Here is a 27,683-nt window from a genome sequence, read left to right as displayed (position 1 = left end):
ATGAGCAATGATCTTTGCAAACCATGGATTGAATAGATGAGCAACGATCTTTGCAAACCATGGACTGAATAGATGAGCAATGATCTTTGCAAACCATGGACATCTCCTCTGAAGAAAACAAGTGATGAATCATGACTACTTTGTAGTGAAGACTGAGCACACAATTTGCTTGCTTGGTTATTTTCTTTTAACACTTCACTCAGAAATATTTCAGCTTTTTCACGGCATCTGTAACTAATTAAAGTCTGGACCAGACAATCCAGTGCTAGACATGGCAATGATCCACACAGTTGGGTTACAATGACATGCAATCAACCCAGTCACCTTGTCTGATCACTCGAGCCATTTAGTCACCTCTCAGGACAAGCATAGGTTGCTGGTGAACTTTAGTCTTACATGACTTGCCCCACTAGTCTTCACATTTGGTAATGGTATAGAAGAACATCCTCTCAAAAGTTGGTCAAATTATTAAAATATGCTTATGTAATCGGCCTCTAGCAAAATCACTGCCTGTACCGCATGAAGAAACATGTTAACTGTGCATACTGAGGAAAGATATTTTACATGTATACAGATCAGAGGGAGTGCATGGGTGAAACTACAGGTGCCTGTGTCAATATTCCAGTCACATCTTTGCGCTGATAATACGACAATGGGTTTTACATATTGTCCAACAACCATCAAGCGACGCCTGACACTATGTTCCAAACGCATTTAGCTTGAAATACTCTTGTATCCGTTAAATATTCTTGAAATACATTATAAATGTAAATAACGAAATGACTCAAAAGTCATTTAGATCAACAATTTATTTTAGAGAAAATACTGGAAAATGACAAATAATCAAGTCTGTGATACACAAGTCATACAACAATCAGGTGTGGGGGTGGGGGTGGGGGTGGGGGTGGGGGGGGGATGGGGGGGATGGGGGGGTGTGTGTTGGGGGGGGTGATCAAACGAATCACCGTGCCTGACCACACAAAGATCCACTTCAATCTCTATTTAAATTAAGTGGAAGGCACAGGTACCCAGTCGTCTAAGGTGACGCAATTTGATGTGATCCTGAGTTCCCCCCAAATTTGTTCCGAGTTTTGTCAGCGCCATGCCTGTGCTCGTGGGTTTCACCAAAGTGGTTAACGTCCGAGACCTGCATCACTTTGGGTTTTTCTCCCACATTTTGCTGACACACAGTGATATAATACATTCACTTAAGTGACATCTTTCCAACAACACTATACAATGCTTTATACACAACTACAACACTACACAATGCTATATACACAATTACACCACTACACAATGCTATATACACCACTACAACACTACACAATGCTATATAAACCACTACAACACTACACAATGCTATATACACCACTACAACAATACACACTGATATATACACAATTACACCACTACACAATGCTATATACACCACTACAACACTACACAATGCTATATACACCACTACAACACTACACAATGCTATATACACCACTACAACACTACACAATGCTATATACACCACTACAACACTACACAATGCTATATACACCACTACAACACTACACAATGCTATATACACAATTACAACACTGCACAATGCTATATACACAATTACAACACTATACAATGTTATATACACCCTGACAACACAATGCTATATACACAATTACAATACTACACAATGCTATTTACAATACTACAACACTATACAATGCTACTTACATGACATTATGCATATCAATGCAATGCCAGGTTAAATAAATAAAATACCACACACAAACACACAATATTACATCATTCATATCAAGTAACAATAGACATATATTTGGTCACCAATACTACTTCACCAATAGTAATACAAGGCGACATCTACCATACACCTGAATCCACACTACAAGTATGTCTAAACCATGTGAGGATATATTCACTATATTAGATCATGACAGACAAAGTAGAAAAACATCTAACATGGGGCATGTTGTCTACATTACACGAAAAATACTACAGATGCACTACCCTATCTAAATATATACAACTGATTACTAACAGGTACATCAAACAAGATGGTGCTGTGGTATATACACTATATGGTGTCATCACTATTTAAAAGTAATTCATAAACACATGCTTATGATATCATTCGAATGCTATATAGGCAGTACAACACCTTACTGGTGTATACACCACTACATCACCTTACTGCTGTATACACCTATCTAACACCTTACTGCTGTATACACCTATCTAACATCTTACTGCTGTATACACCTATCTAACACATTACTGCTGTATACACCACTACAACACCTTAGTGCTGTATACACCACTACAACAACCTTACTGCGGTATACACCACTACAACACCTTACTGCTGTATACACCACTACAACACCTTACTGCTGTATACACCACTACAACACCTTACTGGTGTATACACCACTACATCACCTTACTGCTGTATACACCTATCTAACACCTTACTGCTGTATACACCTATCTTACACCTTACTGCTGTATACACCACTACAACACCTTAGTGCTGTATACACCACTACAACAACCTTACTGCTGTATACACCACTACAACACCATACTGCTGTATACACCACTACAACACCTTACTGCTGTATACACCTATCTAACACCTTACTGCTGTATACACCACTACAACACCTTACTGCTGTATACACCTATCTAACACCTTACTGCTGTATACACCACTACAACAACCTTACTGCTGTATACACCACTACAACACCTTACTGCTGTATACACCACAACAACACCTTACTGCTGTATACACCACAACAACACCTTACTGCTGTATACACCACTACAACAACCTTACTGCTGTATACACCACTACAACACCTTACTGCTGTATACACCACTACATCACCTTACTGCTGTATACACCTATCTAACACCTTACTGCTGTATACACCTATCTAACACCTTAATGCTGTATACACCACTACAACAACCTTACTGCTGTATACACCACTACAACACCTTACTGCTGTATACACCACTACAACACCTTACTGCTGTATACACCTATCTAACACCTTACTGCTGTATACACCACTACAACAACCTTACTGCTGTATACACCACTACAACACCTTACTGCTGTATACACCACTACAACACCTTACTGCTGTATACACCACAACACCATACTGCTGTATACACCACTACAACACCTTACTGCTGTATACACCACTACACCATCATACTGCTGTATACACCACTACAACACCTTACTGCTGTATACACCACTACACCATCATACTGCTGTATACACCACTACAACACCTTACTGCTGTATACACCACTACAACATCTTACTGCTGTATACACCACTACAACACCTTACTGCTGTATACACCACTACAACACCTTACTGCGTTATACACCACTACAACAACTTACTGCTGTATACACCACTACAACACCATACTGCTGTATACACCACTAAAACACCCCACTGCTATATACACCACTACAACACCTTACTGCTGTATACACCACTACACCATCTTACTGCTGTATACACCACAACAACACCTTACTGCTGTATACACCACTACACCATCTTACTGCTGTATACACCACTACAACACCATACTGCTGTATACACCACTACAACAACTTACTGCTGTATACACCACTACAACACCTTAGTGCTGTATACACCACTACAACACCTTACTGCTGTATACACCAATACAACACCATACTGCTGTATACACCACTACAACACCTTAGTGCTGTATACACCACTACATTATTAGTGCACTAATACTATGCTTCAAGCAACATGTGTGTGTTTGTTTGTTGTTTTACACCGCACTCAGCAGTATTCCAGCTATATGACGGCGGTCTGTAAATAATGGAGTCTGGACCAGACAATCCAGTGATTTACATCTTGACAATCTACGCAATTGGGATCCATAACATGCATCAACCAAGTCAGTGAGCCTGACCCCCGATCCTGTTAGTCGCCTCCTATGACAAGCATAGTTGCCTTTTAAAGCAAGCATGGGTTGCTGAAGAATTTAACGGGTCTCAAGCAGCATGACCGTTTTTGAAAACTCAAATATGTAAGAATTGACTTTAAATATTCAAAAGGCGAAACACGTGCAGAATGATCTCCAAAGGGTATAAAAGCTCTGTAGCACTGACAGTTTGCATCAGAATTTACACAAAGTAACAATCATGCCAAGATTATCACCTGAGCAGAGAGGCAGGTGAGAAAGGAAGTTTAAAGAACTGGACCAAAGGGCCAATCAGAAGAAAGGTAGCATCTGACAGGTATTAAAGGAAGTCAAGATGCTTCACAGTCACATGAAGTGGTGGACATATCTAAAAATAGATAGGGGGAAGTCCAGGTGAAGCTGGAGAAATCACAGAGGCTGCAAAAGGTATCAGGGTTGATGTTAGTTGGCTGACATTCAACTGCAGACAAGGACAACATATAATGAACACAGAATGAAGTGATGGTGATAATAGATGAAGATGTATATATGTATTTATGTATAGAATGAATACTAGGGTCTTATAAGTGGGTGGTACTTATGTGGCTATAACTCATTCAGAGTTAGCACCACCACCCAGGTACACACACATAATTTGTTAGTGGCAGAACTGCAACTGGCAAAGACTGTTCTGTTGTGATAAAAAGGTCAGTGCCAACGATGATAGGATTATCAGAGTACACCACCGATGAGGGAAATGGCAGGCATGTTTGTTGTGATCTTGAGGTCGATCGTCATGGTGTGGCAAGGAATCTGTTGTGATGCCAGTGTGAATTCTCAACGATGAATCAACCAGGAACATCGTCCCGTTGTCCTGCCCTTTCCTCCACTCACATGAACAGACCTTGCTCAGACACTGGCGGAGGAAGGGTGCCAGATGCATGCAGCCCCCGTGAGTTTGGTGTCGAGTTACATAAATACAGGTAACAATATACTAGTCTGTGATGTCATCATCAGTAAGTAACTGTCGTATCTGCACCCTCAGACACAAGGAGATGATAAACATCATCGTGTCCTCCTTCCAATGCCATCATAACTGGTGTTTGATTCAACCATCGTCCTCCCCGCCTGTTGATGTCACATGTTTTCATTGACAAGACATGTTTCACTATAGATATGTTTCCTCCCACACATGCAAACATCAGACAGTCTCTGTTGTTGTCATCAGTAAGGGTCAGATCTGCACCCTCAGACACAAGGAGATGATAAACATCATAGTGTCCTCCTTCCAATGCCATCATAATTGGTGTTTGTTTCAACCATCCTCCCCGCCTGTTGATGTCACATGTTTTCATTGACAAGACATGTTTCACTATAGATATGTTTCCTCCCACACATGCAAACATCAGACAGTCTCTGTTGATGTCATCAGTAAGTGTCAGATCTGCACCCTCAGACACAAGGAGATCATAAACATCATAGTGTCCTTCTTCCATTGCCATCATAATTGGTGTTTGTTTCAACTCTCCTCCCTGCCTGTTGATGTCACATATTTTCATTGACAAGACATGTTTCACTATAGATATGTCTCCTCCCACACATGCCAACATCAGACAGTCTCTGTTGTTGTCATCAGTAAGGGTCAGATCTGCACCCTCAGACACAAGGAGATGATAAACATCATAGTGTCCTCCTTCCAATGCCATCATAATTGGTGTTTGTTTCAACTCTCCTCCCTGCCTGTTGATGTCACATATTTTCATTGACAAGACATGTTTCACTATAGATATGTTTCCTCCCACACATGCCAACATCAGACAGTCTCTGTTGTTGTCATCAGTAAGGGTCAGATCTGCACCCTCAGATACAAGGAGATGATAAACATCATAGTGTCCTTCTTCCAATGCCATCATAATTGGTGTTTGTTTCAACCATCCTCCCCGCCTGTTGATGTCACATGTTTTCACTGACAAGACATGTTTCACTGTATTCATGTTCCCTCTCACACATGCCACCATCAGACAGTCTCTGTTGATGTCATCAGTAAGGGTCAGATCTGCACCCTCAGACACAAGGAGATGATAAACATCATAGTGTCCTTCTTCCAATGCCGTCATAATTGGTGTTTGTTTCAACTCTCCTCCCTGCCTGTTGATGTCACATGTTTTCATTGACAAAACATGTTTCACTACATCTGTGTTCCCTCTCTCACATGCCAACATCAGACAGTCTCTCTTGTTGTCATCAGTAAGGGTCAGATCTGCACCCTCAGACACAAGGAGATGATAAACATCATAGTGTCCTGCTTCCAAAGCTATCATAATTGGTGTTTGTTCCAACCATCCTCCCCGCCTGTTGATGTCACATGTTTTCATTGACAAGACATGTTTCACAATAGATATGTTTCCTCCCACACATGCCAACATCAGAGAGTCTCTGTTGTTGTCATCAGTAAGGGTCAGATCTGCACCCTCAGACACAAGGAGATGATAAACATCATCGTGTCCTTCTTCCAATGCCATCATAACTGGTGTTTGTTTCAACTCTCCTCCCTGCCTGTTGATGTCACATGTTTTCATTGACAAGACGTGTTTCACTATATTTATGTTTCCTCCCTCAAATGCCAACATCAGACAGTCTCTGTTGTTGTCATCAGTAAGTGTCAGATCTGCACCCTCAGATACAAGGAAATGATAAACATCATAGTGTCCTCCTTCCAAAGCCATCATAATTGGTGTTTGTTTCAACCTTCCTCCCCGCCTGTTGATGTCCCATGTTTTCATTGACAAGACATGTTTCACTATATGTACGTTTCCTCCCTCACATGCCAACATCAGACAGTCTCTGTTGTCATCATCATTAAATGTCAGATCTGCACCCTCAGATACAAGGAGATGATAAACATCACAGTGTCTTCCTTCCAATGCCATCATAACTGGTGTTTGTTTCAACTCCCCTCCCCGCCTGTTGATGTCACATGTTTTCATTGACAAAACATGTTTCACTATATTTATGTTCCCTCTCGTACATGCCAACATCAGACAGTCTCTGTTGTCGTCATCAGTAAGGGTCAGATCTGCACCCTCACATACAAGGAGATGAAAAACATCATAGTGTCTTCCTTCCAATGCCATCATAATTGGTGTTTGTTTCAACTCCCCTCCCTGCCTGTTGATGTCCCATGTTTTCATTGACAAGACATGTTTCACTATATTTATGTTTCCTCCCACACATGCCAACATCAGACAGTCTCTGTTGTTGTCATCAGTAAGGGTCAGATCTGCACCCTCAGATACAAGGAGATGATAAACATCATAGTGTCTTCCTTCCAATGCCATCATAATTGGTGTTTGTTTCAACCATCCTCCCCGCCTCTTGAAGTCACTTGTTTTCATTGACAAAACATGATTCACTATATTTATGTTTCCTCTCACACATGCCAACATCAGACAGTCTCTGTCGTCGTCATCAGTAAGGGTCAGATCTGCACCCTCAGATACAAGGAAATGATAAACATCATAGTGTCCTTCTTCCAATGCAATCATAATTGGTGTTTGTTTCAACATTCCTCCCTGCCTGTTGATGTCACATGTTTTCATTGACAAAACATGTTTCACTATATCTATATTCCCTCTCTTACATGCCAACATCAAACATTCTCTGTTTGTTTCATCAGTAATTGTTAGATCTGCACCCTCAGACACAAGGAGATGATAAACATCATAGTGTCCTCCTTCCAATGCCATCATAATTGGTGTTTGTTTCAACCATCCTCCCCGCCTGTTGATGTAACATGTTTTCATTGACAAAACATGTTTCACTATAGATATGTTTCCCCCAACACATGCCAACATCAGACAGTCTCTCTTGTCATCATCAGTAAGTGTCAGATCTGCACCCTCAGATACAAGGAGATGATAAACATCATAGTGTCCTCCTACCAATGCCATCATAACTGGTGTTTGTTTCAACCATCCTCCTCCCTGCCTGTTGATGTCCCATGTTTTCATTGACAAGACATGTTTCACAATATTTATGTTTCCTCCCAAACATGCCAACATCAGACAGTCTCTGTGGTCGTCATCAGTAAGTGTCAGATCTGCACCCTCAGACACAAGGAGATGATAAACATCATCGTGTCCTCCTACCAATGCCATCATAACTGGTGTTTGTTTCAACCATCCTCCTCCCCGCCTGTTGATGTCACATGTTTTCATTGACAAGACATGTTTCACAATATTTATGTTTCCTCCCAAACATGCCAACATCAGACAGTCTCTGTGGTCGTCATCAGTAAGTGTCAGATCTGCACCCTCAGACACAAGGAGATGATAAACATCATAGTGTCCTTCTTCCAATGCAATCATAACTGGTGTTTGTTTCAACTCCCCTCTCCACCTGTTGATGTCCCATGTTTTCATTGACAAGATATGTTTCACTATATTCATGTTCCCTCTCGTACATGCCAACATCAGACAGTCTCTGTCGTCGTCATCAGTAAGTGTCAGATCTGCACCCTCAGACACAAGGAGATGATAAACATCATAGTGTCCTTCTTCCAATGCCATCATTATTGGTGTTTGTTTCAACTCCCCTCCCCGCCTGTTGATGTCACATGTTTTCATTGACAAGATATGTTTCACTATATTCATGTTCCCTCTCGTACATGCCAACATCAGACAGTCTCTTTTTGTTTTATCAGTAATTGTTAGATCTGCACCCTCAGACACAAGGAGATGATAAACATTGTAGTGTCCTTCTCCCACTGCCATCATAATTGGTGTTTGTTTCAACTCCCCTCCCCGCCTGTTGATGTCACATGTTTTCATTGACAAGACATGTTTCACTATAGATATGTTTCCTCCCACACATGCCAACATCAGACAGTCTCTCTTATATTCATCAGTAAGTGTCAGATCTGCACCCTCAGACACAAGGAGATGGTAAACATCATAGTTTCCTCCTTCTGCTGCCTTCATAGCTGATGTTTGCATTAAAAATGTTTGCTTCTTGTTCACATTAAACATTTTCAGCGAAATCAAAAATCTCACAGTTGACAGATTGCCATTTTCACTGGCCAAGTGCAAACAATCTGACAAGTTAAAGTTGGTAAGAGTTAAATCGGCTCCTTTTTGTTTCAGGAACTTCAGGATCAAAAGGTGACCTGCTTTGGCACAAATCATTGCAGGTGTGAAACCCACAAAACTTTTGGAATTTATTAAAACAGGACACATTTCAACCACCTTTCTGGTCAACGCCATACTTCCTGATTCACAGGCATAATGTAAACAGGTGTTTCCTGTCTTATCCGTCACTGAAATATCAGCACCCTTCTGGATGAGGAAGTTGAACACCTCTGACTGTCCTGACTTGGCAGCCATGATCAGAAGGGTTTTCCCGTCTATGGAAAATTCAACAATGAATCCTACTTGTAGACTCATGATTGTAACGAGGTGTTCCAGGTGTTTCAGTTTGCCATGAGTAACACAGGCTACCACGCAGTCGTATAGATCAGTTGATGTGTCACCCTGTCTTCCAACAACTTCTAATGACTTTGAGAATAGAAAGTAACTCTCAGATAGGGAAGCTAAATACAAAAAGCATTCACCTGAGTCCCTATCCTTTTGTTCAACAATTTCTACAATGTTATCATTAATCTCTGTCCATAGTAGGGAGGCAATCCTCTCATCACGGAGAACTGGATGTTTCACTGTCCAAATGAAGCATCCTTGTCGAATACCTTCCACCAGTCTGTCCACTACTGTTTGGTGTAGTTGGGGGGTGATGTAGATCATGTTTGAGACATCTTCAATGTCTGATGACTGTATACTCTTACCCAGCCTCACTCTTTCATACAGGAATTTCAGGGAGCAGTGTTCCAGCAGCAACACGATATTGAGATGTCCTACAGCACAGGCTGCAGCATCGTATATGGAGGGGTGAGAGAAAGATGTGATGTGATCCTCGACTGTACAGTAGACCCCAGTAAAGTTTGTGATCTCCTTGGCAACGCCGATGCTTGTACAAAGAGGAACAATGTCTTTCACAGCATCAAACTTGACATTTCTAGATTTTCCTGACTGCAAAGAAACAAGGTTCACGTTTCCATCACAGAGGATGAGGAAGATGATGGCTGCCGATCTGTTGCTTTCTTCCCGGACAATGGCGTCAAGGTCACCTCTCAGGTAGGTCAGAGGATTATTGAAGAATTTTACGTTGTGCATCTGGAAGACTGCATGAGTGAAAAAGAGTCTGATAATAAGAGGGAATCCAAATATATTATTTTTTGAATCTGTGATGCTACAAATATCCTTTTCAGAGATATCACATTTAGGATGTTTGCTCTTGAAGGAACGTAACATACGTTTCTTTTCTTCAACCGTCAGATGGTCTTTAGTCATATCAAGCACAGCTTCTGTTTTAAGTAGATCCACTTTGTACTGATGTAGTCTTGAACACCCCTCCTTCCAGATGTATGTCCTGGATGTAAAAACAAGCTTCAGTCTGTAGATGGGTGTTTCTTCATTGGATTGTTCCTTACCTTTTGATTGTTTATCTTTCTTCTTCTTGGAATCCCGCTCTTTATCAGCGGCAGTTTTAGCAAGATCATCAACCAAGGCACTGAACAGTTCATGTAGTTTTTCCAAATTTGAACTGAATGTGACAGAACCAAATATATCATCAAAAACAACCAGCATGTGTGATTGCCGTTTAGAAATCGTATCAACGTCAAAACGTTCAATGTTTTCCACAAACACTGTTTCATATCCCTTTTGTTGATATGCCTCACAGATCTTCAGAGCAATGCTGGTCTTCCCATCACCAGGAGCTCCACAGATGCTGACATGGCCATGCTTCTCAAGGAGCTGTTGGACTGTCTGGAGGGCATGGATGTCCACAAAATACTCCTTGAGCAAGTCCAGCTTTTGGCAGTAACGTTCTGTGGGAAAAGGGGAAACATTGATTGTGTGAATGTTAAGTTGGTCTTTAAATAGTCAAATCTGGACCTGTCAGAATAGACAACACAACAGCAAGGCACAGTTTAAATCAAGCCACACATTTTTACCACTTGGATCTTATTCAGGTCCTTCATATAATTATCACAAAACATTTAAAACATTGTGCTGAGTCTCTCCTATGCTTACCAGGTGTGTTCAATGATCCTAAGCAAACTCATAATCATCCTCGATCCCCCGGCCATGTCATGCCAAACAATGGTAAAAGATGGTACTTGTTACCTGCCTGGTATTCACCATCAAGGCGATAAAACAAGGATTGGTCAGTTCAGAGTCAGTATCGGTGGGAAATCCGTATTGAACTGTGGCATGGTATCTCATTGGCCCAGCACTATAAAGCCACAATATGTCCGGACTAGTACAAGCCGCCATACAGACACACATGCATGCCCATCACTATGCATGTGTAGTAATCTTCAACATGACTTTAAGCCCAATTTCACTATGTATGTTCAATCTAAAGATGAATCAGTATCTTAATCTCATTGCCAATGATTACATGTGCATCCCATTTCACGTGATACATATCCTACCAAAATGTCGACATTCCAGGCATTTGCATTTTTGAGATGATCATGTTTAAATATGTTTCTAAATTGAGAAAAATATTTTTGGTCAACAGAAAAAAACGATATGGTCCTACACATCATCCTACACATATGCATCTGAGAAGAAACATTCAGTCAGTGAAACCACAGGTACAGAAGCTCACCTTTATTCAGTGATGTAGCATTTAATGGGTGAGGATTTGCTGAACGACTTATTTTGCATAAAAGACATAATTCCCAATAAATGGTTAGTTTTTTTATGAATAATTTAAGTTATTAAGTGATGAGTTTTCTTAATGACCCCATCCTCTGTTTATAACCTGGCAACAGAATAATGACTACAAAGTCATATTTCTCTGAGAGTATCTATGAAAGTCAATAAATGTCAATTCTTCTCTCATTCTATCACAGCCTTTATTCTCTGTGTGATGACACATCTACAAGATTACAGCTACTGTTTACATTAGAGCTGGGACGAGTCCGAATTTGCTACCCGGGTACCCAACCCCCTATTACCTGACCCTACCCGGGTACCCTCTGTAGGTCTCAAGAGATAGGTACAAAATGTCCGATTGAGCATTTTCTTACCATAGCACTGGCAAAACGCATTTAGATACATGTATTAAACAATCTGGTCATGCATACACTGAATTTGACTCAAGTTATATCTTTATTCACAGATTTAAAAAGTCAGAATGAATGGGTGCATAGTCAGAAAGAAATACGAACATTAGTAGGGCTGTGACGGGTAATTCGGGTACCCGGGCCGGGTGGGTACTGAGTAGGACCCGGGTACCCACAGGACTACCCGGACCCGTGTTTAGTCACGTGACATATTGTTTAATGAGAAAACTCATTTAGAACTCTATGGTTTCACTACAAGTCACAAATGGCCCGTATTTCTTTCTGACTATGCACCCATTCCTTCTGACCTTTCATATGGTTGAATAAAGATATAACTTAAGTCAACTTCAGTGCATGCATGACCAGATCGTTTTATATATGTATCTTAATATGTTTTGCAAGAGCTGTGGTAACAAAATTCCCAAATGGACATTTTGTATCTCTTGAGACCTACAGTGGGCACCCGGGTAGGGTCGGGTAATTGGGGGGCGGTACCCGGGTAGTAAATTTGGTTTATCTCAATTCGGTTGACGTCAGTTGCTTCATGAATCACAGAGAGGTGGTTTTCTAAAAACGTGTGGACGCAGGTTTTCTCATTGGAGATATCTGATCACTGATAACTGCCATGCTATCTGTCCAATAATATACTAATGATTATTCTTAAAAAAAAGAAACGCAAAGACAGATTTGTGTGAGGTAGGAAAATACATATATACGAGGAACCATACAAGGTACTGAGCCAAAATGTTGTGGAGAGAACATTTGGTGATTGTAGTCATCTCAGTTATTAGGAAAAGTCCAAGGTGAAGGTCAGCTACCATCAATAACGTGTATGTTGGAATCGATAGTGGCATGACATCTCCTGCCCATGGAAAAGACGAGTATGCAAATCACATCCTCGGGAATTGTCGCCGACTCAACCTGCAACGCAAAAGCCAACTGCTGCAACATCTGGGGTTGTGGTGGACGTCAGCATAGCTGTCTATCCAATTCATCCCACAGGTGCTCTATCTATAACCTGTCCAATTCCTGTACGCAGTTTCCGGAGTAACATTCTTCCCGATGTATGTAGACCCGTGCTCTTCAAACCCTCGACGGAGGAGAAATCTTGATTCATCTCTGAACCAGACATCTATCCATCGCAGTTGAAGCCACACCCTGTGTCAAGGACACCAATGCAGTCGTTGTTGACGATGTTGTCGACTCAGTATGACCCGTCGAACAGGACATCTTACTCGTAGACCTGCTGCTCTTAAATGGTTTCATACGGTCTGGTCAGAGATTCTGCGCAGTCCGGGTATTTGGGATGAAGTTGAGGTGGCTGTGGTCGTCTTTTCACATAGGTGACACATTCGGATGTTGCAATCTTGGGCGGGGATGGTTACTCTTGGTCGTCCCGACCTTGGCCGATCATGTGTTGACCAATGCTGATAAAACCGTTGTTGATAAAATCCTTGTGATGGTCCTGGGCGCTACATTGAAAACCCTGGCTACAGCTGATCGGGTTTCCTCTGCCTGCAAGTGGCCTATGATGTTGTTTCTTTGCACTTCTGTTAATCTTGGCATGTTGTTGAACTGTCACTGTTCAACTGACGCAGATGACAGGCAATCAAAAACATGAGAGCACAATGAATATCACCTTTGTTATTCTGAAATCGAATGTAACAACAATGCCAAAGCCTTGTTCACTGGCATCACAAAACACATGCTATTCATTTGAAATGACTGATTCAAAGTCAGCTGGTTTCTAACATCTGGGTACTTTCATGTTTTCCAGGTTAGGAAGATTCAAGATCCAGATTTCGCTTCCGTAACGGAATCCCACTGACCTCTTCATCCCAGTCCATCTTTAATTGTCACAATTCTTATGAGAGAATTTGGCGTGCGATTTAACAGCTGAAGCATGTCATAAGTGGTCCTACACTGAAGAGACTGTAGGGAGAATTCCCCTTCCAGGTGCAGGCTGTTTCGTCATCTGAATTTTGAAGCTAATCATGTCAGGTTCTACCTCTCATAGAACTCCTACAGCTCTTTCAGTGGCAACAATGCAGTTTACTGGGCGCAGCCCGAGCTCTACCATCTGCTCAATTACCGCGCTATAATGCCAATGCTGTCTCGTTATACCGTTACACGCTCTGGTGACTCTCGCTTCACGATCCAACACCCGTTTTCGGTCTTAGGGAAACCTACACATCTTTACAATCAAACGCCCGTTCTCGGTCTTAGGGAAACCTACACATCTTGACAATCAAACACCCGTTCTCGGTCTTAGGGAAACTAATTAACGCAGCTAATTAACGCATTAATTAGCAGAGCCGGTGAAGCGCGTTCGAGCCCCCACAGCGCTAATTGGATCTGAAAAAGTGCGCCCGGTAAAGTGCCTTTTCAGTTGCAAGTTCATCTTGTTCAAGATTCAAACTTTTCACTACCTTTGATTGCTCTCCTTTTGAAATTGTGGCAATGACCGATTAAATGTTGGTGATCCATTTTGTTAAATGGAAGCCACCTTTCTGGCATGGTTCACCCACATTCTTCACAAGATGTCGCCCTCATCTGTAGGCCCAGACTTTAAAAAATCGTCCACACAAAGACTCTTTCTTGTCACTACTATTGCCTTCTCTGAAAAGTCATTTTTATAATGATTTGCCGCTTTCGAGCAGCTTGCTGATGATATTGAGCCATACAAATGTGCCACCATTCCATAAGATGTTGGGTATAGATATACATCTTCTTCCAGCCATAGATAGGGGGCACGGTGGCCCAGTCGCCGCGATTCGCCGCGATTCGCGATTCGCTGTGCAGAGTTGCGTCCCTTGGACACGCCAAAACCTATGATTGTGGGTTCGAATCCTGGTTCACCCCGATTATGTTTCTAGGTTTGTCAGCACCATACCCGTGATCGTGGGTTTCACTGAAGTCGTAAACGTCTAAGACTTGCATCACTTCGGGCTTTCCTCCCACATTAAGCTGACACGCTGTGATATATAACTGGAATACTGTTAAAAGCGACGTTAAACCCAACCCACTCACTCACTCACTCACTCCAGCCACAGATATTATCTGAAGTTATCAGAGTCATCTTTCACTACTTCCACCTGGTTGAACATGGCTTCATTATCTGACATTATGGCTGTATGTCCCTGTCTGAATCGCAGAAGGACGCCTTTGAGATTACTTGGTTTCTGCAGCAGCTGACTGTTTTGGGATGTACCTTCATATGCTGACCAACAGTACCCATCACCTCGACTGCAGGTATGCTCTCAGCATTGCCCTAATCAACAAGTTCAGACATGGAATCTTCATATTCTTCCAATAACTTAGGATCTCTTTTCAGTTTCACTTTCACTTTTTCTGGTCTCTTTAGGACTTGGGTATGGTTATCTGGTAGCTTCACCTCTGCTTTCTTGAATGGCAATTTTGTGCTGAAATGAAATGAAACTGTTCAGGTTTCGAATGAATATCTTATCCTCCTCTGAATTCTCTTTCCTGTTGTCAATAGAACTTTATGGGAAATGAAGATGGATTGATTGACTCACAAGTCTTTCCAGCTCGTTCAGTTGGTGTGGCATGTGGACTTCCACTTGACCAGTCTTCCACACTATCCATCCGAGCCTGGTTGGTGTCGCATGTAGACTTCCACTTGACCAGTCTTCCACACTATCCATCCGAGCCTGGTTGGTGTCGCATGTGGACTTCCACTTGACAAGTCTTCCACACTATCCATCCAAGCCTGGTTGGTGTCGCATGTGGACTTCCACTTGACCAGTCTTCCACACTATCCATCCGAGCCTGGTTGGTGTCGCATGTGGACTTCCACTTGACCAGTCTTCCACACTATCCATCCAAGCCTGGTTGGTGTCGCATGTGGACTTCCACTTGACCAGTCTTCCACACTATCCATCCGAGCCTGGTTGGTGTCGCATGTAGACTTCCACTTGACCAGTCTTAGTCTTCCACACTATCCATCCAAGCCTGGTTGGTGTTGCATGTGGACTTCAACTTGACCAGTCTTAGTCTTCCACACTATCCATCCAAGCCTGGTTGGTGTTGCATCCGGACTTCCACTTGACCAGTCTTCCACACTATCCACCCAAGTCTGGTTGGTGTCGCACGTGGACTTCCACTTGGTCCAGTCCTCAAATCAGTCGTCCTGCATGCATGCCCCCAATCAACAGACCAATACCTTCTGAAGCTTGTGGCATACGAACATCATGAAGATGCGGCCAATGACAAATGTCTGCATGCATTGGGATATTACACCTCGAGACAGCCATCTTGTCCTTTGTGTAGACCCTGGATGGTTCAAGTACATTCTGTGCATCACACTGATTTTAAGGTGATGCGAGTTGAAATGGGGATTAATGTCGCGTTCAAGATTATTGCACCTACATAGCGATGTGCATGCACGTGTGTGTGTGGCTGCTTGTTCTAGTCCAGACAAATGCCTATTTTATAGTGCTAGCCCATTGAGATACCATGACGCAGTTTAACATGAATATCCCACTCAGACATAGTATACTGGCTCCGAGCTGACCAGTCTTTGTTTTAGCCCCTTAATGCCGAGCACCAAAAGAGCAACAAGTACCATCTTTTAGCATCTTTTGGTATGACGAGGCCGGGGATTGAACCCCCGACCTTCCACTCTCCAGATGGACACTTTTCCACTAGACCACTGTCAGGATCTTTAAACTTTTTGTAAAATTTGAATTGTTCAATATACTTCATACATGAAAACATGCAATTAATTTACACTGCTTATAATAACATAAGAAGTCAAGCAGTATCAGATGAGAAGATCTCTGAAAGCATTCTAAAAGGGCAAGAATCTGTCTAGTGCAAAGATCATAGTTGGGGTTATCAGGGGTCACAAGGTCATGTACCCTTTTAAGTCCTCCGTCAATAGAAAGTAACCCATCTTTAAAGTACTGTGGGACTTAGCCCTTGCCTCAACAGCTGACGTAAATGGCACAAACCTTTGTCTGCCATTCGTGGACAATTTGGTCCTGCTTGAACTTATACTATTGATTTCCTACATCAAAATGTGCATGAAACTTAGCCTGGGCCAGCCTATCGACTGCTTCTCCCAAAGTTGCTTGAACCATTTCCTTTTTGAGTTTGCTTTCCATGAACAGTATTCCAGATATAGCATGGCTTAGGGTAGGCGGAAACCCCACATTGAGGCAGGTCTCAGACATTTACCACTGAAACCAACAAGCACAGGTCCCTTGTGCTCCCAAATGATGCAGATGATTTGATGAAACATGATGGCATGCTAGAGTGCGGTGGGATCTAAGATATGGTTTCCAATTTTGCACCTACTTTTCATTTTTATTGCCCATGAGAGCGTCTTCACTTTCATGACAGGGGCACGGGTGGCCCAGTCGTCTAAGGCGCCGCGATTTGCTGTGCAGATTTGCGTCCCTTGGGCACGCCAGACAAATATGATTGTGGGTTCGAATCCCGGTTCTCCCCGATTATGTTTGTATGTTTGTCAGCACCATACCCGTGCTCGTGGATTTCACCGAAGTGGTAAACGTCTGAGACCTGCATCACTTCGGGCTTTCCTCCCACATTAAGCTGACACGCCGCGATATAACTGGAATACTGTTAAAAGCGGCGTTAAACCCAACTCACTCACTCACTCACTAACTCATTTTCATGACACTATTTTCATGATAATGATGTAACCTATTATGACTACGATTGACGGTGGTATTGAAAAATTCAGTTCAGTGGGATCGGCTGGCAAAGTTTCAGTTCATAGGTATTGTTGTTTCTGGGATGTATAAAATACAGTAATACTTGAAAAATGGGTATGTAAAAGTCAAAGGTCATAAAAATGTATGTAACTCCAAAAGAGGCATACTTGTGCATATCAAATTTCATAATGATACAAGCAGAATTGCTGAAATTACACCAAGGACATTTTCAAGATGGCCACAGCGGAGGCCATGTTTCATAAAATCAGATTGAAATCATATGAGCATATTTTAGAGATAACATAGCTAGGATCATTCATACAAGTTTCCCATTTTATTCTTGGGACAATTTGTTTAATACATTTCCAAGCCCTCTCCCAAATAACAATTGCCTGGTCCTGTCGCATGTTTGAATCATGCTAAATTATCCTCTCTTAATTCTTATAATAATAGTTGTCCTCTACATCAATTTATCAGCATGTGCATGCCAGGTGACATCTCACCTTGTGACAGACATCCTCTAGCTCCTTGTTCCCCGACGGAGACGGAGACATTGGTAGCATTGGTCAAGTCCACCTGAGACACTGGACCACCTGCAACAGAGTAAAACTCTGGTCTCATTATCGTCAGATAAATACAAGCAACAAAACCCTTCCACAATCATGAGAAATCTCTCCTGAAAATATATAAATATACTTTGACATACAAAATTAATCTTTGTCAAAAATATATAAAAAAACATCAATGCCAGAGAACTATCTGTCTCTACTATTCACCTGGGATCCTTCAATTGCAGTTTCACCTTCACAGTCATAGTTTCAGAGGAGATGTCGAAACCATAGTAGTGAGTGAGTGTGTGGGTTGGGTTTAACGCCGCTTTTAACGGTATTCCAGTTATATCGCGGCGTGTCAGCTTAATGTGGGAGGAAAGTCCGAAGTGATGCAGGTCTCAGACGTTTACCACTTCGGGGAAACCCACCAGCACGGGTATGGTGCTGACAAACCTAGAAACATAATTGGGGCGAACCGGGATTCGAACCCACAATCATAGGTTTCTGGTGCGCCCAAGGGATGCAACTCTGCACAGCGAATCGCGGCGCCTTAGACGATTGGGCCACCCGTGCCCCCCCAAAAACATAGTACCAGTGAAAACAGTGATATCTGAAGGTCAAAGATTGTACCTTGATAGAAAATATTCTCAAAATGCCCCCCAACATTGTATGTTATTGTGCATATAATATACCGGTAATATATACTTGCAACACATCAAATTTCAAAATAAAGCATTGATAAATGGCTGCAAAAGTAGTAAAAATGACTTTATCACCATAGCGACCATGTTATAAATCAGATCAGAATAGTCCATCTTCAGTACCACGAGATGTCTCATGATTCTAACTGTTGCTAATCATGCTGCCAATCCTGCAAGAAACATTGCATCCTGTCTACACATCCCTTGACTTCCATTCTGTCACAAACCAGCTTATTCTTTTCAAGATTTACCATATCTGGTAGTGTCAGTACATATACATATCTAGGTATCTCAACTGTGAGTTTGACGGTTTTATCACGTGATCATCAAATGGAGTGGGACATCCAGAATTCTGTGAGCATCTTTTCGAGACATTAAAATGATTATACACTTTTTCAGCTCCACATTCCATTCCTTCATCGCCACATTTCAGCAAAGTGAAAAATGCTGTTAGAGAGGAATACAGAGGTCAAAGGTAATAACTTGATAAAAAATCACATTATGTTTCAAAACACAGCATATGTTATTTGGCTTACAACATATCACATTTTCAGATTGATATATGCAGAAATAAGTAAGTGAGTGAGTTGGGTTTAATGACTCTTTTAACAGTATTCCAGTTATATCGCGGCGTGTCAGCTTAATGAGGGAGGAAAGCCCGAAGTGATGCAGGTCTCAGACGTTTACCACTTCGGTGAAACCCACCAGCACGGGTATGGTGCTGACAAACCTTGAAACATAATCCGGGAGAACCGGGATTCGAACCCACAATCATATTTTTCTGGCGTACCCAAGGGACGCAATTCTGCACAGCGAATCACGGTGCCTTAGACGACTGGGCCACCCTCGCCCCAACATGCAGAAATGACAAAAATGACAATATGGTCATCACAGTGTATAAAATCAGATCAGATCAGATCAGAATTCTGTTGTTGTTTCAGAGGAGGCGTCCAAGATGTGAAATTAAGATGGACAACCCGATGAAGGACAACACCCCACGACACTCAGTGAGATGAGCTAAGGACATATTGAATAAATAGGCAAAGCAATTACTTCCTATTCACGTAAGCCTTACAAATATAATATCATTGGGAGTAAAAAACTTACATGGAAATTTTTAGAAAGGTAGGGCTGAGACGAGTCCAAATTTACTACCCGTGTACCCCACCTGCCATTACCCGACCCTACCCGGGTACCCCACCTGCCATTACCCGACCCTACCCGGGTACCCTACCCGTCATTACCCGACCCTACCCGGGTACCCCACCCGCCATTACCCGACCCTACTCGGGTACCCCACCCGCCATTACTCGACACTACATGGGTACCCTACCCGTCATTACCCGACCCTACCTGGATACCCCATCAACCATTACCCGACCCTACCCGGGTACCCCACCCGCCATAACCCGTCCCTACCCGGGTACCCCGCCTGCCATTACCCGACCCTACCCGGGTACCCCACCCGCCATTACCCGTCCCTACTCGGGTACCCCACCTGCCATTACCCGTCCCTACCCGGGTACCCCACCTGCCATTACCCGACCCTACATGGGTACCCCACCTGCCATTACCCGACCCTACATGGGTACCCCACCTGCCATTACCCGACCCTACATGGGTACCCCACCTGCCATTACCCGACCCTACATGGGTACCCCACCTGCCATTACCCGTCCCTACCCGGGTACCCCACCTGCCATTACCCGACCCTACCCGGGTACCCCACCCGCCATTACCCGACCCTACCCGGGTACCCCACTTACATGGAATTTTTTAGAAAGGTAGGGCTAGAATCCAAATTTACTACCCGGGTACCCCACCTGCCATTACCCTACCCTACCCAGGTACCCCACCTGCCATTACCCGACCCTACCCGGGTACCCCACCCGCCATTACCCGTCCCTACCCGGGTACCCCAACTGTCATTACCAGATCCTACATGGGTACCCCACCTGCCATTACCCGACCCTACCCGGGTACCCCACCCGCCATTACCCGTCCCTACCCGGGTACCCCACCTGCCATTACCCGTCCCTACCCGGGTACCCCAACTGTCATTACCAGATCCTACATGGGTACCCCACCTGCCATTACCCGACCCTACCCGGGTACCCCACCCGCCATTACCCGACCCTACCCGGGTACCCCACCCGCCATTACCCGTCCCTACTCGGGTACCCCACCCGCCATTACCCGTCCCTACCCGGGTACCCCACCTGCCATTACCCGTCCCTACCCGGGTACCCTACCCGTCATTACCCGTCCCTACCCGGGTACCCCACCTGCCATTACCCGACCCTACCCGGGTACCCCACCCGCCATTACCCGACCCTACATGGATACCCCACCCGCCATTACTCGACCCTACCCGGGTACCCCACCTGCCATTACTCCACCCTACCCGGGTACTCCACCCGCCATTACCCGACCCTACCCGGGTACCCCACCTGCCATTACTCCACCCTACCCGGGTACCCCACCCGCCATTACCCGACCCTACATGGATACCCCACCCGCCATTACTCGACCCTACCCGGGTACCCCACCCGCCATTACCCGACCCTACCCGGGTACCGGCTACAGGTCTCAAGAGATGGGTACAAAATGTCCAATTGGGACTAGTTTGACCGTAGCCCTGATAAAATGTATTTAGATACTCGTATAAAACGATCTGGTCATGCATACACTGAAGTTGACTGAAGTTTTTTTATTCAAACCTATTAAGGTCAGAATGATGCTTAGTCACATAGTGACTTGTAGTGTAACCATAGAGTACTCCACCTGCCATTACCCGACCCTACCCGGGTACCCCACCCGCCATTACCCGACCCTACCCGGGTACCCTACCTGCCATTACTCCACCCTACCCGGGTACTCCACCCGCCATTACCCGACCCTACCCGGGTACCTCACCCGCCATTACCCGACCGTACCCGGGTACCCCACTTACATGGAATTTTTTAGAAAGGTAGGGCTAGAATCCAAATTTAATACCCGGGTACCCCACCCGCCATTACCCGACCCTACATGAGTACCCCACCCGCCATTACCCGTCCCTACATGGATACCCCCCCTGCCATTACTCGACCCTACCCGGGTACCCCACCCGCCATTACCCTACCCGGGTACCGGCTACAGGTCTCAAGAGATGGGTACAAAATGTCCAATTGGGACTAGTTTGACCGTAGCCCTGATAAAATGTATTTAGATACTCGTATAAAACGATCTGGTCATGCATACACTGAAGTTGACTGAAGTTTTAATTTTATTCAAACCTATTAAGGTCAGAATGATGCTTAGTCACATAGTGACTTGTAGTGTAACCATAGAGTTCTAGATAATTTTTGTCATTAAACAATATATCATGTGACTAACCACGGGTCCAGGTCGTCCTGTGGGTACCCGGGTCATACTCAGTACCCGACCGAGTACCTGAGTTACCCGTCCCAGCCCAATAGAAAGGGCATACTTATGATGTGTTTCTTTTTATGTTTTAAATATATCATTCCACATGTCATGCATATGACTTCCGGTAATTTGTGGGATATCAGACAAATTATGTGTTAACAAGAGTTTATACCTGGTTTGGCCTCAAACAAAAATACCACAACAGATTCTCTAATTTTAACTCAATTTTTGTTTGTTAGATCAACTTCTGATATCGATCTTACTCCTTCTTTTCTAGCTGTATGCATGACTGTACAGGTTTGAAATACTCACTGTAGTTGTGCTGTATTGCAGTTGTGGCAGTAGGTTGTCTCCCTTGTTCAGTCCTCCTCAGCAAATCAGCTGCTTCCTCTGTGAGGCGTCCGGTCATCTGATGGCCACGCGGGTCTGGATTTCCTTCCATTTCTCACTGTTCTGAAAGAAAACCATAGTTACTACCATCGATAATATGACTTGGGACATTGATCAAGCAACACCAAATTCCCCAAAGGTATGAACTTTCCACTTTAAAGCACAATAAAACGTTATCAACTGTTATCATTTACCAAGTCTCAGGATTCTACAAATAAACATACAAAAGTAACTGGCAATGAATGATACAACAATCTTTCACAATAACCTCAATGACGGCCTTGGACTTTGACAGACTTGCCAACCAATGCTGACATTGACTGTTGACGAACTTTGATAGATAAATTGTCAGAGCAGGACCCCATTCTAAAGAAGATATATCTAGAATTTTAATGATAACTGCATTGATACTTTTTGAGAAAGTACAACCACAATTATTTCAGTGACATTTTCTCATGCCCTTGACCACTGATTCCCAATGTCAACGTGGGATAAGTCAATTGTAGGCTATCCTCCAATGCTAATACTCTTTATAAGTGAAAGAATAATACAAAGTTAGAACGCAGTTGTAATACAGATTTCAGGTAATACAGATGAGGTTAGAACTTGGTTATAACACGTCTAGCCTGGTTGAAAAAAAAAGGCATTGATCTAGATCAGGTAGTGGTTTATCTTTTCTGGCTTGATAGTTTATACTTAAAAAATACGGTAGCCCAGCATTACGATCGTCCTGCTCCCGTGTTTTCCAACCAGTCTGTTTATTTAGCTGTCCTTGCAGACGGTAGCCCAGTCTCTGGTCACGCTCAGTTGCGTTGCGTATCATCCGGGTACTCACGGGGGAAAAAACAATAACGAAGGCAACAGCCAGTACGGGGAATTGCGTTAGATCAGTGCCCCTTTAAGAAATACGATAGGCCCAGCATTACGAACGTCCTGATCCCGTGTTTTCCAACCAGTCTGTTAAACGTGAAATGTCACCTTCTCGCCTGTAGCAGCAGTTACAGCATCCCCGTCAGCGGTTTTTGTTTTACATCCGTGTTCGAACTACTCTTAGAATCTAAGACACTTCTATGCAAGTCATGGCACTGTTTTACACCCATCGTGTTCTAACCTTGTCATGACACGGTGTTACAAGCACCACATACATATAAAACGCTCACATTTCGTCAGTTGAACATGCTGAAGGGGCTGTGTGAGCCTCGTCTCATCGACTAGCGTCAGGAAGTTAGGTGTAGGAAATATCAACTTTCTCTTTCGCCTTGGCAAGGGAGGTAAGTATATAATATACGCCATTAGTGGTATGCACATTATGTAACTCTACCATCAGTGAGGATTACCTCCCATTCCTTGTCTCATACTCAAGCTCCTTCCCAGCGAGTTGCACTCGACTCGCCTAAAATCCGACTCGCCTAAAAAAATCTGACCCGACTCGCCTGAAGAAATATATTTAATATTTTAATATGCGTGTGGCAAATATAACTTAGGGTAGGCCTAATGATCACAATTACTAGTATATTCATACACAAGTATGTAAATAATAAAATTAAAAAAACGTTTAGTTTAAGAATACGCCTAAGGCCTTGAAGTTTTCTAGTTTATTTTGTTGGTTTAGTATTGCTTCTGGAGTGAGAGCCTTGTTTAGATTGAGGGTGGTTTGTAATGCGGTTCGTATGTGTTAGTTAGTGTATGCAGTGGATGAGTGCCTGTTCTGGGGTTTCTAGTTGTTTGCAGTGTGGGCAGTTACCTGTTGTGTGTTTTTTATATTTTTTAGGTGGTTATTTAGGTTGGTGTGTCCTGTTTGGAGTTTAGTGATTACTCTGTCGATATTTTTTGATGGATGGAGAAATTTTGGTGTGGTTAGTGGTTTGCTGAGTAATTTTTTGATTTTGCTATTTGAGGTTAGATATAGGTTATGCCAATTTTTGGTGATTTTTTTGCTTGTTTACACTTTTAATTTCTGATTTTTGAGATGGGTAAGTTTAAGCTTATTTCTGGGATTTTGAGGGATAGTTTGGCTGCCTTATCGGCGTTTTCATTACCGTATATTCCTACGTGGGCGGGTATCCACAAGAAGGTTATTTGTTTGCCTGCCTTAGTTAGGTCGTTGGAGCTTTTAAGTATTTGATTTATTAATTTAGGTCGTTTTTTTTGTATTTTTGTTTTGGAGGGCTTGCAGTCCACTTAGGGAGTCGGTAAGTATTAGGATTTTTTTGTGGTTTTGGGATTCTTGATTATGGAGGGCTGAGGCCATATGCATGCCCATTAGTTCTGCTGTGAATATTGATTGGTTGTTTGGGAGTCGGAAGGATTGTGTGCTTTTAGTTGGTTGTGTGGTATGGACTCCGAAACTTGTGTGTTTGGAGGTCAGATCTGAGGATCCGTCCGTGTAAATGTGACACCAATTTGGCCAATTTTCGTGTATGTATGCTAATGTGGTGGTTTTAGCTATGTTTGGGTCGGTTTGTTTATTTATTTGGCTAGCTAGTGTTGTGTCTATTTTGGGTATTTTAAGTTTAGGGGTGAAGATATTTGATTGTTTGCAGTTTTGTTTAAGATTTTTAATTTGGTGTTCATTTAGGTAGTTTGTTATTCTTTTGGATATTGGGGTAAGTAAGGGATGTTTACGAGCTAGAGCTTGGTTTTTGGGGCTGATATTTTAGTTTATTAAGTTTTGGATGAGAGGGTTTGATTGGGACGCGGCACAGAAATTAAAGCTTAGCTGTTCCCTGCATAGACTTAGTGGCATTTATCCTGTTAAGGCCTGAAGTGAAGTGTAGGAGGTGTCATGTTGCGTGCGTGTAATTAGCTTGAGAGCCTGATATTGTATTGAGTCAAGTTTTTTTAGATAGAGAGTTGTTTAGGGTGTTGTATATGGCGCAACCGTAGTCTAGTTTTGATCTAATTAGTGATATGTAGAGAGAGAGGAGGGTATCTTTGGAAGCTCCCCAGTTAGAGCCAGTTAGGCATCTTAGGGTGTTTAGGTCTTTACTGCATTTAGTTGTTAGGTTTTGGATGTGAGCATCCCAGGTAAGATGTTCATCGAAAATGAATTTGGTTTGTTTTTGAAATTTGATTGTTTGGTTGTTTAACAGGAGGATTGGGGAGGCGGGTTTCATGTTTTTTTGTTTGAATACTATTCCTGTTGTTTTTTTCTGAGTTAAGGGAGAAGCCCCATTTGTCAGCCCATTGTTGTATTTTATTAAGAGATTTTTGGAGGCAAATTTTGGGCCATTTTTAAGCTTTTAGTGCGGATCCAGAGGGCTTCATCATCCGCGAATTTTGATGTGTTTACTTTAGGGGATCGGCCCTCGAATAGATCGTTTATCATTATATTGAAGAGGGTGGGGCTGAGGATACTGCCCTGGGGAGTGCCATTTTCTTGGGGACATTGGTCCGATAGTGTTAGGTCTATACCCACGGTTATTTTATGATTGTTTAGGAAGTCCTGGATGTAGTTTATTATCTGATCTTTGAGTCCTATTTTTTAAAGTTTTTGTATTAGCCCGTCGTGCCATACCACACCTAATGTTCAGTAAACTGGCATTTGTATTTTTTCCCCAGAGTTTCGGAGAATTCTCGCCTTTGATTGGTCAGCGCAGATATATTGATAAAGTGACAACTATTTGTTATCATAGTACAGAAATCCCGTCATGAACTCTGTTGAGTTATCTCAGGTAATCCGCTCAACTTGAAACAACAATGTTAATAAGATTGGTATTATTTTATCGCCCAAACTAATCAATCAGTGATGTGATGTCACCGAGAGTGACACCGATTGTATCAAAACAACGCCATGACATCGTTCACTCAATCTATGCTAAACGCGCTGCGCTTCATGTTGAGTCAGAGCCAAGTCGGTTACGCTATTGGGACCGAGACTACAACCACTAACATTTAGGTACATTATGTGTATAAAATGCATTACTATGTATTTCTGATAGTTACATACTAATTCTAAAATACAAAAACCGACCGTAGATCGCCCAAATTTGTTTTAGGCGAGTCGGGTCAAAACTTTTTAGGCGAGTCGTGTGTATCCCTTTCCAGCGCGTCCGATGAGCTCCGCCGTTCTTTTCGTCTGTTAGTTTAGGCTGAAGAAATTTATTAACATGCGCCCTTTGTCAAAATTTATCACGGTTAACCAATCAGTGTTTATGCAAAAATGCGTAAAACAAATATTGCCTCCAGCCTCCAAGTTTATTTAGCTGTCCTTGCAGACGGTAGCCCATCGCAAGTCAATGCATTCCCACTTCCATCCCCGCCCCAGCCCACAACCCTGTCCCCTGGTGGAATGACGACATCCAAAAAGCCAGAAAACAAAGGAAAAGAGCCCTAAATAAAAGTAAAAGGGACAAATCAAAAATCCCTGAATTCATCGAACTTAGAAATCATACTAAACAGCTTATTAAAACGGCCAGGAAACAACACTGGCAACTCTTCTGTAATACCCTCAAAATTGGGGAAAATAACTCAAGAAAAATATGGAATAAGCTTAAGTTCAGCCCAACTTTAAAAATTGCCCATCTAATAAATACAAAGCCAATCACTTAGCCACCCATTTTGCCAACACCAGTAGCACGGCCAACTACCCTCCCTCATTCCAGGACACCATCAAAAAGCACCCCCCCCCCCCCCCTCCTTTACAAAGCGCCCCGACCTAGCCCATCTCCCCATCAACAAAGCCATCAATATACATGAACTTCTGCATGCACTACACAACAAAAATACAGCCTCAGCCACAGGAATCGATAACATAAGTT

At 42.9% G+C, this 27,683-nt stretch overlaps 1 protein-coding gene across 6 annotated transcripts in view; it reads right to left on the bottom strand.

Annotated features, from left to right (window-relative positions):
• Window positions 1-884: 884 nt before the first annotated feature.
• LOC139470281 (ankyrin repeat and KH domain-containing protein 1-like) overlaps window positions 885-27,683 on the bottom strand; it is a 29,072-nt gene continuing 2,273 nt past the window's right edge. Inside the window, exons 1-6 of one of the 6 annotated variants that reach the window (XR_011653769.1) lie at window positions 24,084-24,173; window positions 22,846-22,986; window positions 18,374-18,463; window positions 2,621-10,923; window positions 2,553-2,564; window positions 885-2,496 (exon numbers count right to left, since the gene is read on the bottom strand). Coding sequence is in view for 4 of the 6 variants with exons in the window: in XM_071252636.1 (XP_071108737.1) it covers window positions 4,997-10,923; window positions 18,374-18,463; window positions 22,846-22,975 (6,147 nt within the window). In the remaining 2 variants the exon portion in view is untranslated. Of the gene's footprint in view, window positions 10,924-18,373; window positions 18,464-22,845; window positions 22,987-24,083; window positions 24,174-27,683 lie in introns of those variants that run through there. The other 5 variants (XR_011653768.1, XM_071252636.1, XM_071252637.1 and 2 more) reach the window with 5 other exon arrangements.

Source organism: Haliotis cracherodii, unplaced genomic scaffold (genome assembly GCF_022045235.1).
Source record: "Haliotis cracherodii isolate W230 unplaced genomic scaffold, xgHalCrac1.p SCAF_20, whole genome shotgun sequence".
NCBI classification, from domain to species: Eukaryota; Metazoa; Mollusca; class Gastropoda; order Lepetellida; family Haliotidae; genus Haliotis; species Haliotis cracherodii.
This window is presented reverse-complemented; position numbering and strand designations above follow the sequence as displayed.